The 15895-nt window shown below is 31.7% G+C and overlaps 1 protein-coding gene across 1 annotated transcript; it reads right to left on the bottom strand.

The window, feature by feature from the left end:
- Positions 1–1138: 1138 nt before the first annotated feature.
- LOC131613851 (uncharacterized) lies at positions 1139–14904 on the bottom strand. The gene is made up of 3 exons (XM_058885490.1): positions 14741–14904; positions 2390–4355; positions 1139–1291 (listed from the first exon to the last, which is right to left on the bottom strand). Exons 1-3 carry the CDS (start codon positions 14902–14904, stop codon positions 1139–1141), a joined length of 2283 nt encoding a protein of 760 aa, XP_058741473.1.
- Between the last annotated feature and the right edge of the window lie 991 nt (positions 14905–15895).

The raw sequence follows: 15895 nt of genomic DNA on the forward strand, positions 1-15895 counted from the left end.
AAAAAGAATATTAAAAGAAAATAAAAAATAATTAGATGTTAATAATAATAAAAAAAATTTAGAAATAAAGAGAATGAAATTTTATTATATATAACAAAAATCAAATAATGAATATATATATAAATATGAATATATAAAAAAAACATGGAGATTATGCAATTAAAATTAAAAAGAAATTGGAACTTAGCTGGCTTGATCCTGTGTGACGCACGCGTGGGGACTATGGTACGTCTGCAGCTGCTTGCGCGTTGGATTTGGGAAAAGAGAGATCTGATGGTGGATGGCTGAGGGTGCATCGTGGTCTTTAAGAGGCGCGTAGCGCAGGATCTGTTTTTAAAAGCCAAAAGATAATTAACGTAAAAATAAACGCAAGAGGCAGGGTTCGAACCCCTGCCCTTGCGGTGTAAAGCCTTAACGCACGCCTCTCTCCACCAGGCTGCTTGTCATTCGTTGTTTGGTTCACGCGCTTCAAAGACTATAAAAGAAACAAACTGATGACATAGAAAGCTGCGCGCGAAATTTGAATGGACGAATGGCACGCTGACACGCCATCGTCTTCTCCAACTGAACCTGCGATTTTTCTTTTACAGCGCTTATCCAGATTAGCTATAAAACCTCATACCTATTACACCTGTTAACCGTTAGGACCCTGTATGTGCATGAAAAATAAAATCCAAAACCAATACGTGACTCGTTTTGGCCATGCGAATTCCATGGTGCTTGAATTAAGACCTAATTCGCCCTAAATCAATTAGCCCCAATTTGAAAACTCACGAACCCTAGCATGGGGGATAGCCGTATATACCAGCAACCATCAAATCAAGCATCCAGAAATAATATAAACATCATTGTAAACACATACATGTAATCGAAACATGAAAATAATGAATCAATCACCACAAACGAAATCAAAAAGATATTGAATGCAAACCGCGATAAGAGGTGACGATTCTGCGCTTCTTGATTGCTGGAGAATATCTGTTTATGTCCAGAACTCTTCAAGGAATCGGTTGGGACCTTTTGTTTAGTCTGGATCGAGCTAGAACTGGGAATTCGGGATTGGCCTTTTCTTGATTTTTTGAGAACGAAATTCCAACCCTTGGAGCCTGCAAATCCTTGTCTAAAAAAACCCTCTGCCTCAGGGTATGATTATGTACTTATAGTGGACTGATTTAGGGCAACAAATTGTAGAAAAATCTTGATAAATCAATCTTTGCAAATTTGATGGGAAATTGAATTCAAACTTTCTAAAACTTGCCCTAATTTCAATCTTTTTTTCTTCAATAATGTCCTGCACGAAATTGTATTAACAATAGCACTTAAATGATGATTTAATTTGATTAGAACCAAAATAAAATCAATCTTTTCTATTTTCTTTCAAAATATTTGATTAATATTGACTTTTTAATGAATAAAAATTCATATAAAATCAATTAATCATTAATAATTCGTGGCACAGAGATTGGAGCTTCTAGATGACTTGTATAGCAAGATTGGGTTATAAAACATTGGGCCCCTTTGCAAAGAAATTCATTTTGAAGCCTTTTTAGTTCACATTTCCTCTTCAAATTTGTTCAACTTTGACAAGGTCTATCTCTCTCAATTTTTGAGTTATGGAAGTGTTCTAGGGCTTCTTAGAAACCTTAGAGAGTCATCTAACCAGTGTCTTTGGTCTCATATCAAAATCATTTTCCATTCTTATTTTATGACCTTTTGAAAAACATGTCTTTTTGTTGACTTTTGAAAAGGACCTATGATGTATGAAGCCATATCTCTTAAACCATTGGCCTATGAGCTCTGATTCTTGAACCATTGGATAGAGGAATGAATTCCCTTCAAAATGAGCTTTGATGGGAATTTTTCTGATGAAGTATGAATATTTGGTGAATTTCCAAAGTTTGGTTGACTTTTTCAGTTCATGCCCGAAATAGTAACTTTTGACTTCTGACTTTTCTGATCTTTCCTTGCATCATCATGATCAACCCTTGATCAAATGATGATTTTAGGGTTATGAGGATGTTGTTGACCAAATACCTTGAACTTTGACTGTATATTGACTTGAAATGACTGTTTTGCCCTTGAGAGTCGATTGTTGACCTAATCAGGATTTGAGGGACTCAATTTGCTCTGTTTGACTTGAAACTTTACATGGAGATTCTTTGGGATGTTGGTGACCCTATGGAACCACCTTGAGTCATTGATTCAATGATTTTCCATTGAATGACCTAAACTCTACTTCAGGGCCTTGTATGGGAGAGTGTGTCTATGAGCTTTTGCATATGGACTTGAAGCTTGAATAAGAGAAATACTGTGGGCAAATTTTGGGGTATGACAAAAGGGTTAGAGAAATTCTTTGTTGTAGTTTCTCTATATTCTTGACATTTAGAACCTTTGATGAAATTTCTCTAAAGTAGTTACATAACTCAATCAACACTGAAGCAACTTCTTTTGGAAGAGTTTTTCTAAAAGCAATTGGTAGAAGATGTTCAATCAGAATGTGTGAGTCATGACTCTTTAGACCAGATATTTTGCGTTTCTTAGTATCAACACATCTAGAAATATTTGATGCATAACTATCAGGAAAAACCACATCTTTAAGAATTTTTAGGAACATGTCTTTTTCCTTAGCTTTCATTTTAAAGCATGAATGAGGAAATTTAGAGGAATTGGGATCTGGATATGGATGAAGACTTGGTCTAATTCCCATAATTTGCAAGTCTTTACGAGCAGAAAGATTATCTTTTGTTCTATTTTTGTCATCAAGCACTGTGAACAATACATTGTCACAAACATTCTTTTCTATGTGCATCATATCAAGGCAATGGCGGATAAGATTATGCTCCCAGTAAGGCAAGTTCCAAAAGATACTTTTTTTCTTCCATTGTTGTGGGCCTTTCTTACTCGTACCTTCATCACGAGCCTTTTTTAGATAATCCTCAATTTGTCGTAGTGTCGATGAACCTGACATTTGATGAGGCGCAAGACTATGTTCCACATATCCATCAAAGGACTTTGTATTGTACCTGTACTTATGACCATGGGGTAAATATTGGCGGTGACCCATGAAACAATTTTTCTGACCAAACTTAAGCCTTTTAGATTTTGTATCAAACTTACATGATGGACAAGCAAACGACGTGTGTGTGTTCCACCCAGATAAGTTATCAAGACCTGGAAAGTCACTAATTGTACAAAATAATGCAGCTCTCATTTGAAACATTTCTTTAGTAGAGATATCATAAGCATCAACACCAATCCACAATTGATTTAACTCAGCAACTAAAGGCTGCAAGTAAACATCAATTTTATTTCCAGGCATCTTAGGTCCGGGAATTATCATTGACATGATAAGAGAAGTTGGCTTCATACAATACCATGGAGGATAGTTATAAAGATACAACATTACAGGCCAAATGCTGTTTGAAGAACTTAAAGTTCCAAATGGATTGAAACCATCAGTAGCTAATGCGAGTCGGACATTACGAGGATCAAACGCAAATTCTGGATAAAATGAATTGAACTCTTTCCATGCTTTAGTATCTCTAGGATGCCTTAACAACCCATCAGGATTTGCCACCATAGCATGCCATTTCAATAACTCTGCAGTTTTAGAAGACATGTACAACCTTTGCAACCTTGGTATAAGTGGGAAGTATCGCAATATTTTTGCTGGTTTTTGTTTCTTTTTCGTACCATCACTTACACCATTTGAAGAACCATCCTTTTCTTCTACTTTCCATCTAGATGTATTACATATCTTGCATTCATCTCTCTTCTCATCCTCTTCTGACCCCCAATACAACATGCAGTGATTTGGACAAGCATGAATCTTATTGTAACTCAAACCTATCCTCTTGATCGTCTTTTTTGCTTCATAGAAAGAAGTTGGTAGTTTAGCAAAGGGAAAAACATCATTTAGAAGTTCAATAAGCATCGAAAATGTTTTATCTGTGGCACCACATAAAATTTTTATATGGTAGAGATGAACAATGAATGATAGTTTGCTATGTTTTGTGCATCCAGGATAGAGTTCTTGATTTCCATCTTCCATCAAATCTTTAATCTTTTTCAACTCCTCATTACTTATATCCTCCGTACTTGTGGGGTCCTCGATATTAGAAGGATTTGATGGCCCATGATCTTGAACTCCTTGATCAATTAAGACACCAAAGACATCATTTAACATATCTTGCATTGGACGTTGTCTAGTTGGCGGTGTTTCTACTTGGCCTTCTGATTCAACATTGCGTTGGATATGTTTCTCCCCATGCATATTCCAAAAGGTGTACTTGCTAGGAAATCCCCTTCGAAGGAGATGAGCAAATACTTCAACTCTATTACCCGAAAGATTAAATCTGCATGTAATACAAGGACACAATATTTTTCCATTGACTGCTGCATTAGAAAAGGCAAAGTCCAAAAATTGGACCACCCCATCTTTAAACTCTTTTGATTTTATTGGTTTGTCAATCCAACTCTTATTTATCATAATTGGATAAATCTGCTATAAATTTAAAAAAGAATTAAGCTTATACATTTAAAATCATCCCCATAAGCCACAACGATCAAACTTTGATTCATATATATATATATATATATATATATATATATATATATATATATATATAATGGATTTATTAATAAGTGAATTAAATAAAGACTCTGGCTTATTGTTGTATACTTGTATGTACTAATTAAAATAAACATGAACTCAAAGTATTAAAAATAAATTAAAAAACTAAACAGGCCCTAAGACAAAGAAGCGTAATCAAAACAAAATGGCACTTACTCAAATGACTTAAATTGATTTGCCTTCAACTTGTTCACCTCACTGCTGAACACTGCCTCTGCAGTGTAAAGAAATAAGAAGTCAAATGAAAGGATTAATATCTATAGTGAAATGTGAAAAAGAAAGAAACAAGTACACATTGGAAAACTAAGCAGGCCCTAAAATATTCAGCTAATGAATCATGGTGATAAAGCCATATATCACATTAAATTCTGTTATGTATAAGCCATGCTGGATATAACAAAAATGGCCTCCAACTTTAAGATAGTATGATGCATTTTTGGTTTGATAGTGATTTTTACATTATGAGACAACAATTTCATACTACAAAATATTCTCTATAGTTGGATAATGATTTAGAAAAACCTTTTAACTATAATAATTTCATAAATAAAAACAAGATAACATGTACATGGCTTAAATTATTCATATATATGCCCTTAAGTTTTTTTTAATCAGCAAATGGAATTAATTAGAGAAGGTATAAGGCATGTCACAAAGCAAAAGTGCATGATCATATACTTGTTACATCATGTAAACATATTTACATATACTCTCTCCTCTCATGATTACAACTATCACTACTTACTTCTCCACTGACCAATTCTTTGCATTTCACAGTAAAAGATAGAGAAAGGTCCTTCGGGCCAGATTGCTACTAGCATTTTCTTGAGTTGCACCATTATATAGATCTTACTACAACACATTACACTTCTATATACAATTCTATATACAATTCTATAGTAATTAATTAGTATTATCAAATCATCTTTATAATGTTTTTGTATTAAGACTTGTTTATTTGTTTTTTAGAATGTTGAGGTTGAGGCTGAGAAATATTGTCCCTAAATTGATCATCTGAATTTTATTAAAACCATATAGTTTTTTATTTATTCATCATGAGAACAAAACACCATTACACCAGACAGAAACTAGCAGAAAGTTAAGCAACTCCTAAGCAGCTATAGAAAGAAACTAACATAAAACAACCAATACAAATAACAAAAATGGGAATTACATAAAACATTCCAGAATAAGCCAAAGCTTAAAACACCCTGCAACGGAGCGGTAAAAAGCTTCAACATGAGTCATTCCATTAAATGGAAATGCTACTTAAATCAACGAAGTGCATATCAACACTATCATAAAGGCATGGAAATAGATCTAAAATATACGAACAGAAGCATAAATATAAGTTATTTAAGTTCTGAAAAATACCGTTGAATTTAGCAAATGTAGCTCAGAACGATTAGTAGTGTTGTCGAATCTTTCAACGTTTCAAATGTAGCTCAGAACGATTAGTAGTGCCACAGAATCAGAAACAACACCTAACAATAAGATTGAGAGAGGAGAGCGATTAATAGTGTTGTCGAATCAGAAACGTCACTGAAAGTGAAGAACAATTAGGGACAAAATCAAAATAGGAAACGAAACTGAAATGAGAGAAAGATTAGGGATTGTAAACAATGCATAAAACTGAAATAAACCTTGAATTTGTAAACAACTCAGAAACAAATTAATTGAGGATTAGGGTTTATCAATTTCATGTTTCTGAACTGAAACAACAATAAAACTTATCGACAACGAAAGAGGAAAATTGAGGATTAGTGAATCTGAACTGAATGAAATTATTTCATATTTCTTGAAGGAATTTTACGGCAGAGAAGAGAAGAAGTTTTATGACAGAGAAGAGAACTGAATGGAAGGGACTGGAAGATTGGGGGTTATCTGAAAAAAAAAGTAAAATGAAAAATAAAGAGGGAAAAGAATCGCGCGTGAATGAAATAATCCCGCTTTTCTTAGCCACCGTTACACCGTGTCAAACTTGATTTCCTTAAATTTTTTATTTTTTTTATCCACGGTTAAATTAGGTGTGGCTATTAAATTGTGGTTGCTTGTAAAATGTTGGGTTAATGAACTTTTTCGTCCCTTTAAATATTTCAAATTTCGTTTTTAGTCCCTCCAAAATTTTCCTTCAAGAAATCGTCCCTTCAAAATTTTTCTTCCGAGCTATTGGTCCCTAACATCAAATATCGTAGCTAATCGGTAGCTAAAGTCGTAGCTAATCTCTAGCAAATTTGACGATAGGGACCAATAGTTTAGACAAAAAATTTTGAAGGGACGATTTCTTAAAGGAAAATTTTGGAGGGACTAAAAACGAAATCTGCAATATTTAGAGGGACCAAAAAGTTCATTAACCCTAAAATGTTTTATAATAATAATTTATCCACGGTTTACCCGTGGCAAACTAACAAATTTAGCCACATTTATATAACCGTGGCAAATTAACCGTGGCAAATTAACCGTGGCTAATGAGCGAATTTTTGGTAGTGAATCATCAGAAGATCAGCCCACATCAGAACTTCTGATGCTCATCTTCTGATCAGAACTTCTGATGCTCATCTTCTGAATATTGAATTATTCTTCAATACCATCCCTTAATTCATATTCTTCAATCAAAGCTGATAACGCCAATTCCATCCCTTAAGAGCAGAAATTGATCCGTCTTGATCGTCTTCGTCAGAACATCTGCCATCTGCTTCTGAGTGCTGCAGTGCACAACTTCTAATGTTCCATTCTGGACTTGGCTTCTCAAAAAATGATACTTAGTCTCAATATGCTTGCTTCTTCCGTGTAATACAGGATTCTTGGCAAGATTGATTGCAGACTTGTTATCAATCATCAGCTTCAGAGACTTTTCCACTCTAATCTTCAGATCTTCTAATAAATTACATTCCATCAATATTTATTAAATTTTCTTTTCATTGGAGTTGCCATCAGTGTAAAGAATTGGTCTTCGTATTCACTTGCATTATCAATCACTTGTTTCACCCTCCAAACTTCAGTAAGATATAAATTAAAAATAGGACAATCACTACCTGAGATCACATGAGCATCTAGATTAAACACTTATAAAAGTTTGCACACTTTGTCAACTTTCTTCCATTATTTAAGTGTGCATAATCTTTAAAGGTTTTCATATGGCTAATTTATTTTTTATTAAAATTCTGTGATAAAAATATTATAAAATAATATCTGTGATTTTATCTATGTTTTAATATTATTTATAACTTAAAATTAAAAAAAATAAATTTTTTAAAATTTATTTTTATTAAAATCAAATTTTAAAATTAGAACAGAACCTTCAAATTGTTTGGGATGACCCTGAAAGATAGTCATAAACTTTGAAATAATTGACAAACTATGATATGTTGAATTCCATCTTCTTGGATGACACAACCCGGGTTTTGCTCGACAACATGGTCCTTTTCATTTTGTTCATTTTTCACACCTCTTGGCCCAAAAGTATTTGCATCCAACATTGATACAACCAGTCCAGAATTAGAAATCCATACTATACAAGTCTAGGGGAAATCAAATTCCAAAAGAGGCTCATGAAAACTAATGATACAAAGTCAACTTTAATCAAAAGAAGTGTAATACTTTAGCTTTTAACACAACCCAATTAGCATACGAATAATTAATTAGTGTGGTTATTATATAAGTTAGTATGTTAATGGCATTTACAAATCAAGAATGACAACTAATGACGACTAATGACACTTCTATCTCGAGGTATTATATCTTCCACCTCTAATCTTGGTTGTGTTATATGTGTGGATTTTTTAGAATCTCCTTTTCATCTATTCTTGGGTTGCCGAAAGGCGGATGAGGTTTGGAAGGAAATGGCGCTTTGGATTGGTTTGTCTAATTATAAGGGGGATTTTAAGGAGAGTTTTTGGATTTGGTTTTCTTTTTGTAAATCCAAGAAAGTTAGCCATAGTAAGAGGGGGTGTATTTGGTTGGCGATTATTTGAAGTATTTGGCTTATTCGGAATAGTAGTATTTTCAAGAATTCGGTGTGGAATTCTCGCAATGTTGTTTGGAGTTGTAAAGCTCTTTTATGGAGGTGGTCTTTTATTGGGAATATTCCCCACACCAATTGCAACTTTTATGAGTTTGACAAAAACCCGTTGTATTACTTATGTTAGGTGTCAATTGGTGGGTAATTTTCCTTTCCGTAGTTTTGGCCGTGTTCTCTTGTAATCTCGTTCCGTAAACTTTTGTTCAGTTTTAATGAAACTTGCTTAAAGAAAAAAAGACAACTAATGATACTAAATTAGAAATCCATACTATACAAGTCTAGGGGAAATCAACATTGATACACTTCTCAATTAACCGAGAAGGAAAAGTCAAATAAAACCAAAGTAATAACCTATATACATATTGGAATTTCTTACGCTACAAGTTAAGGAATTTGTTGTCCCTAAAAGAAAACTTGGAGATTACAAAACAGTAAAGCTAGAATGAAGCTTAAGCGCCAATTCTTTGAGGTTTGATTATCTACGTGTTCATGAAGTTGAAGAACTAAATATTCCACAATACACTGAAGTGGAAGCAGAACGGGGCCTTTCATATGGAAGCTTCTAGGTCTAATAACAAAAATAAATCACCTTCAACGAGCCTTTTAAAATTGAATCATTTAACCCCTGAACGACAATAACAGGTTACACCCCTAAGTGGGTCACATATGCTCAACATGCAATAATATCTATGGAAATTGACAGGACTCTGAAATCCAAAAGGAAATCAAATAAACATAGAAGATTATTAGTGGGCTATACTAATGAAATTGAACCTATAGATTAATATCAATGCATGGCCCTAACCTAACCATAGTTGAGAGTTCAAAACACGAAATAGCCAAAGCCTACCTTAAGGCTATGTTTGAGAGTTTGGAGGGGAAGGTTTCCAAAAATGAAATTTTAAAAAAATATAGAAAAATATTTGACATTTTTTGAAAAAATGATTTTGTTTAGAATGATAAAAGAGTTATTATCATTACTAAATTTTTAATTTTCAGAATACTATAACAACCTAAAAGATATATGGAAAATTTATGTAAGCCCTTCAAAACCCTCCAAAACCCTTCTACCCAAAATCTTTTTATCCTTTTCACCCAATTCTTCTTATTTTTCAAAGCCCTCTCCTCCCTTCCCCTCCAAACTTGCAAGGTTTCACGTCATTTCCATGGCTAATACTAGATGTTTATTGATTAGATCAATGATCATCTGATTGGTCGCCTTTAATTTCACATTAACTTTATCGTTATTCGTATATGAATATTCCTTTTCTTTTTTTTCCAAATATCTATACGAAGGCCACCAAATTGTCACTGGTGAACAATGTTCCATGATCATTCGTGATATTCTCTGGTATATCAATCCTTCAATTTATTTTCTCTTGTATGAAATTGATGATATCATCTTGCTCCACATTTATCATCAATTGAGTTTCTACTAGGGTGACAATAAAATTTATTAAATAAAATCTATTAAGATAAAATCCATCCAATTTATTCAAAAAAAATTTATGTAATTCATCCCCCACGTAAACAGTAAATTAATATATTAGACGCAATCGATTCACTTATATATGTGGATGGATCAATCCATCCAACGTATTTTAATGATTATTATTTTTATCATATACTATAACTTTATTTTTTAAAAATAAATATATTTTAGAAATCCTTAATTCAAATAAAATTATTTTTTTAAACAAAACCGACTTTTTTGCCTTAAAATGTTTTTTCGAAAATGAAAAACACTTTTAAAAAATACAAAAATCGATTTTTCCAAAACTAAAAAAAAACATTTTTTCAAAAACATAAAAAAAATCGAAAAAAATGCATCTGTTTTGAAAATCCAAAAAAATGATTTTTCCAAAAATAAAATAAAGGTATTTTTAAAAACACAAAAAGTTGTAGTTTTTAAAAATAAAAAATTGGCTTTTGTTAGAAAATATAGAAAATCTATTATTCTGAAAAATAAAAAAATAAAATTTTGAAAATATTATAAAAAAATTAAAATTTTTTTAACACAAGAATTTAATTTTTTTTTAAAATAAAAAAAATCGTTTAAAAAAAAACTGATTTTATCAGAAATATAAAAAATTGACTCTTTTTCAAAAATAAAATAATCATTTTTTAAAAATATTTTTTATAAAGTAACAAAATACGATTTTTATTTCATAAAGCATAAAAGAAATATTTTTATAAATAATTTTTTTTAATAAAAATAAATAAATATTTAAATTAGTTTTTCTGAATGAATGGATATTCATCAATTAAAAAGATATTAATGGATGTATTTTCTCTTTAATTGATGGATTGAATTGGAAATTTTTAAAAATGTTTTAATGGATTGTTATTTGATTAATGGATTGTTTTCATCCATCTATTAGCAATATAATCTATATTTATCAAATCCATCCGTTGTGTCACCTCTAATTTCTACCCACTTTTTAAAATAATCAATGGGCATTAAGATAATGGTGTTTCTTTTAGAAGAGGTAGAATAAATCATTACATCTATCCTATTTTTCCAAAAATGAAAATATTGAGTTTTTAAAAATACAAAAAACTAATTTTTCCTAAAATAAAAATTTGATCTTTTAAAAATAAAGAAAATTTTATAATCTGAAAAATATAATTTTTTTGAAAATAAGAAAAAATAATTTTTTTGAAAATAAACTAATCGTTTTTTCGAAAATAAAAAAAAACTAATTTTCCTGAAAATATAAAAAATCGATTTTTTTTCAAAAATAAATTAGTCATTTTTTAAAAATATTTCTTCATGAAATAAAAAAATATGATTGTTATTTCTTAAAGCGTAAAAGAAATATATTTCTATAATTTGTTCATAAATAAATTTTTGGGTTATTACCATTTTCCCCCCTGCCATATAGGCGACTTCTGGTTTACCTCCCTGTAAATTTTTTTTTTGTAAAAGTAACCTTGCCATTTCAAGATTCTGTTTTTTAGACCTTGGAGGAAAATGGCACACGCCCAAAGCCTATGTGGCGTGCTTATTTTTTATTTTTTTTAATTTCAGCTAAGCTGACGTGGAATTATGTTTTTTTATTTTGATTTTTTTTATTTCTGCGTGGATTTTCTTTTTTTTCAAAAAAAAAAATTTTTTTTTAATTTTTTTTTTTAAAAATATATATTTTTCTAAAATATTTTTTTTATTTTTTTTTTAAAAATCCGCAGGTATTTTAAAACCCGTAGGTAAATCCGCAGGTATTTTAAAATCCGTAGGTAAATTCGCAGGTATTTTAAAATCCGTAGGTAAATCCGCAGGTATTTTAAAATCCGTAGGTAAATCCGCAGGTATTTTAAAATCCGTAAGTAAATCCGCAGGTATTTTAAAATCCGTAGGTAAATCCGCAGGTATTTTAAAATACGTAGGTAAATCCGCAGGTATTTTAAAATCCGTAGGTAAATCCGCAGGTAAATCTGCAGGTATTTTAAAATCCGTAGGTAAATCCGCAGGTATTTTATTTGGCAAAAAAATATTCGTAAAAAAAATAATTTAAAAAAAATATATTTTAAAAAAATATATATATTTAAAAAAATATATATATAAAAAAAATATTTTTTTTTTAAAAAAAAAATAAAATTTTTTAAAAAAAAAAAATTATTTTAAATAAAATAAAAATCTACGTGTCATTTAAAATAATTCAAAATTAAAATAATAAAGCCATGTCATCAACATATTTGAAATAAAAAAAATGAAAAACAAAAAAAAATGTCAAATAAGATGCCACATAAGCAATTGGCGTGTGCCATTTCCTGCCAAGGTTAAAACAGAAAGAATCTTCTAATGGCAAGGTTACTTTTACAAAAAAAAATTTTACAGGGAGGTAAACCAGAAGTCGCCTATATGGCAGGGGGCAAAAATGGTAATAACCCTAAATTTTTTTAATAAAAAGTTATTGAATATAATTAAATTAATTTTTTGGATGAATGGATATCATCCATTAAAAAGATGTTTATAGATGGATTTGATTGGGTTTCAAGATTTAATGGATCTAATACTATTTGAAGGCAAAGGAAACACAAGAAATTGAGGGGTTTGAATCGGGTTTCAAGATTTAAAGCTTTTTCTTAACTAAGACAAACAAATGAAGAATAAGGAATAAAAATAAAGAACACGATATTTTTATCCTGGTTCACTATTAATGAATTTACTCCAGTCCACCTGTCATGGTGGTTTTGCCTTGTCAACAATGAGTTAATCCACTATAATCAAACTAATTACAAAACCACCAAGACTATATGTCACTTTCTTCTTTAGAAATTCTGACATACCCTAGTCTGTCAAGGAACACAAGCAACTTACAAGTTGAAAAACAAAGAGTGCGTGTTTATAAGATGATTCCTAAAAGAAGATTACACAAATGAAACACAAGCAACAACTACAGTGTTTGAGCAAGTTAATGAACAAAAGTTCATTGCTATTAACAGCTTTTCAAATGAACAGAGTTTCAACATATTGAAAATTGCGTTCAGTAGTTCGTTGTTTCATCATTTTTGCAATCTTCCAAGCCTTCATTATGCAGGCATCAAAAGATCCATTTGAGGGTGATAATGGAATTATATTGAACATTTCATAATCATAATCTTCATAACAGTCAACAAAGAGTAGTAGACAACATTGTACCATAGTAATGTCCGTCTGCCGTAAAACATGCGTAGTGAAAGGAATATATAATTTGTACCATGTACTATTTGTCTCACACAAAAAACTTTTGATCTTATCTTCTAATCTTTGGAGGCCTTAGAAATTAGAGTGATGAAGAATGTTTAGAAGGATCAAAATGCTGAGCAAGTCTTCATAACCTTGTCTTTAGAATCTTTAGAACTTGTTCTCCAGAACCTTGTCTTTAGAATCTTCAGAACTTATGCCAAAAGTCCGATCTTTAGAGTCTTCAGAAGCTCCCTTATTAGAGTTACAGTCATAACAAATGACTTGCATTCTATCAGAAGCATAGTCAAAAGAGCATTTCAGATCCTGACTTATCTTTGTAAAGCACACTTTGTATCTTCCCATGGTCAGAGTGTGTTGATTCCAGTAATTGATGATGTCACACGCCATACTATCGGAGTCAGAACCTAAAAGCAAAATATATACACTAGACAAAAACCATTAGGGTACAAATTTTTTCTCTAAGATACCATGTATAACCAAATCTTGTTTTTACAATCTCCCCCTTTTTGATGATGACAAAACCATGTATTTGGATGAACAGTTTTACTTGATTTTATCACATAAAACAAATCATACTGAACTTAGCAAGCTCCCTTTGAGTTTTACATTCTCAAAATTTATCTCATCTTGTCCAGAGGCACCCCCTAAGTACAAGACTTGGAGAAATTTTTTGAAAACTAAAACCTTTTATTTAGTATGAAAGAAAGACTTTCCTTATTAAACACTTATCATCTTCTCAGAGTCTGATAAAATACTTGGTTTATCTTAGAACCTAGTTGAACACTTATCAGCTCTTCAGAGTCTGAATCTGATTGACTGGTTCATCATCTCGGAGCTAGGCTAGCTATAAGAGCAGATTATGACTCAGAGTCTAGTTGATAGAAGCGGTATCAGTTATATCAAAGTCTATCAGAGTCTAGTTGAGTTTCCTTTAAGCAAAGGTTTTGTTCTTGACTCAGATCAGTCTGGTTATATATGTAGTCCATAACAACGATATTTCTTCAAAAATTCATGTCTAGAAATATTCAGTGAACTTTTTATGAAGTCCTGATCAATTAAATATTGTTAGAGCAAAGGAAAAAACATCAAGGTGAAAATGTATGAGTCAGTTGCTTGGAATTTAGATATATCAAAGTCATTATACTTTCTCCTCATTTTTGTCATCAATCAAAAAAGAATAATGAAAAAAGAATAAATTTCCATTAAGATTTCTGATAAAAATACATAAAGTATGATGACTGGATTAAAAAACTAAAAAGAAAAAAATTATGGTGGGGTAGGCAAGCGAGCCATAATCTGCTGAAGCAACCCAGTAATATGAGAGTTATTCCTTGCTTGTTCCTCGATCAAATGATCTTGTCTATCCAGAAACAATCTGAGTAATGCATTCTCTTACTCGATCTCTTTTAGAGTCTTCGAGAGAGTAGGAGGTAGGACATCAACCTCAGAAGTAACCAATGCAGCTTCAGAGGCAACAACAGTCACATATGCTGATGCAGGTGCAAAATCTTGAATAGGAGGCTTCTTAGACGCATGAACAGAAGAAGATGCTTTAGCCATCTAAGTGTCTGGTTTTGAAACAATAACTTCGTCCGCTGGAAGCAAAAGCGCTAGAGGAGGTGGTTTGATTACAACAAGTTTCTCATTGAACTTCCTCATGGCGTCCTTGAAACAGAAGAACTGAAGTTCTACAGAGTTACAGTCCATCCATCTTCTGAATGTATGCCAGAAGGCATTCCTTTAAGAGGGATCTGTTAGGTCTTGGTTTTTTGGCTGAATTTTGGTAAAAAAATATGTTCAACAAGATGTTGGAGAAAATGTTGTATTATAGGTTAGGCCAATGGCTTCATAAATAAAAAGGATGTTTATGTCAAAGGTAGGGGTGTTGACAAGGTTTTGTGACGAAGGTGTAGAAATATCAGAGAATTATTCAACATAAGATGAGACATTATGAACATCATCTAAAGAATCACTAGAGGTTTGGTTTATCAAGTTGTCTATTCTATTGGTCAAACGATGAATTTAGGTTAAACAGGTATCAGAAGTAGAAGATTAGAAAGGAATAGGTTCAAATGGGAAGGTCGTAAGAAGGAAAATCATCCACTACCATCCTTTTTCAAGAAAAAACTACTTTATCCATTGCTTATGGGTGAACCTTTAGGAATCATGCATATTATTCAGAGTCTTTCAATCCAAAGGACTACCAAGTTCCACCATTAAATACTTTTGCAGATTTAAAGACGCGACAAACTTGCTTTCAACCAAAAAATCATAAAGAAGTCTTCTCATATGAATCCACTTTCTTGGTCTAGGAAGACCATCTCTTGTTTACCTGATGAGATCTCCCCAGAATCTGAACATTATAGCAGGCTAATCAATATTTCTTCTAGAAGATATTTGGAACAACATACACTTTTGATCATAGTTGATATAGTCTTGGGAGTTTGGTTGGAGGATGGTGATGAATGCATCCAAGAATGATCTTAAGGCATATTCTCATGTTCTTGTAAAGAAATTTTCCATCATTTGAATCATTTCCATCCTGAAAAAT

The sequence above is a fragment of the Vicia villosa genome, linkage group LG6, assembly GCF_029867415.1.
Source record: "Vicia villosa cultivar HV-30 ecotype Madison, WI linkage group LG6, Vvil1.0, whole genome shotgun sequence".
Classification (NCBI taxonomy): Eukaryota; Viridiplantae; Streptophyta; class Magnoliopsida; order Fabales; family Fabaceae; genus Vicia; species Vicia villosa.

What these genes read in the sequence shown, in the direction of transcription:
- LOC131613851 (XM_058885490.1), bottom strand. Translation starts at nt 14,904, where the DNA reads ATGGCTAAAGCATCTTCTTCTGTTCATGCGTCTAAGAAGCCTCCTATT. An exon ending in AAGACTCTAAAAGAGATCGA is followed by an intron (nt 4,356 to 14,740) that starts GTAAGAGAATGC and finishes TATTACATGCAG; the next exon opens with ATTTAATCTTTCGGGTAATA. An exon ending in TTAGAGAAATTTCATCAAAG is followed by an intron (nt 1,292 to 2,389) that starts GTTCTAAATGTC and finishes AATTTCGTGCAG; the next exon opens with GACATTATTGAAGAAAAAAA.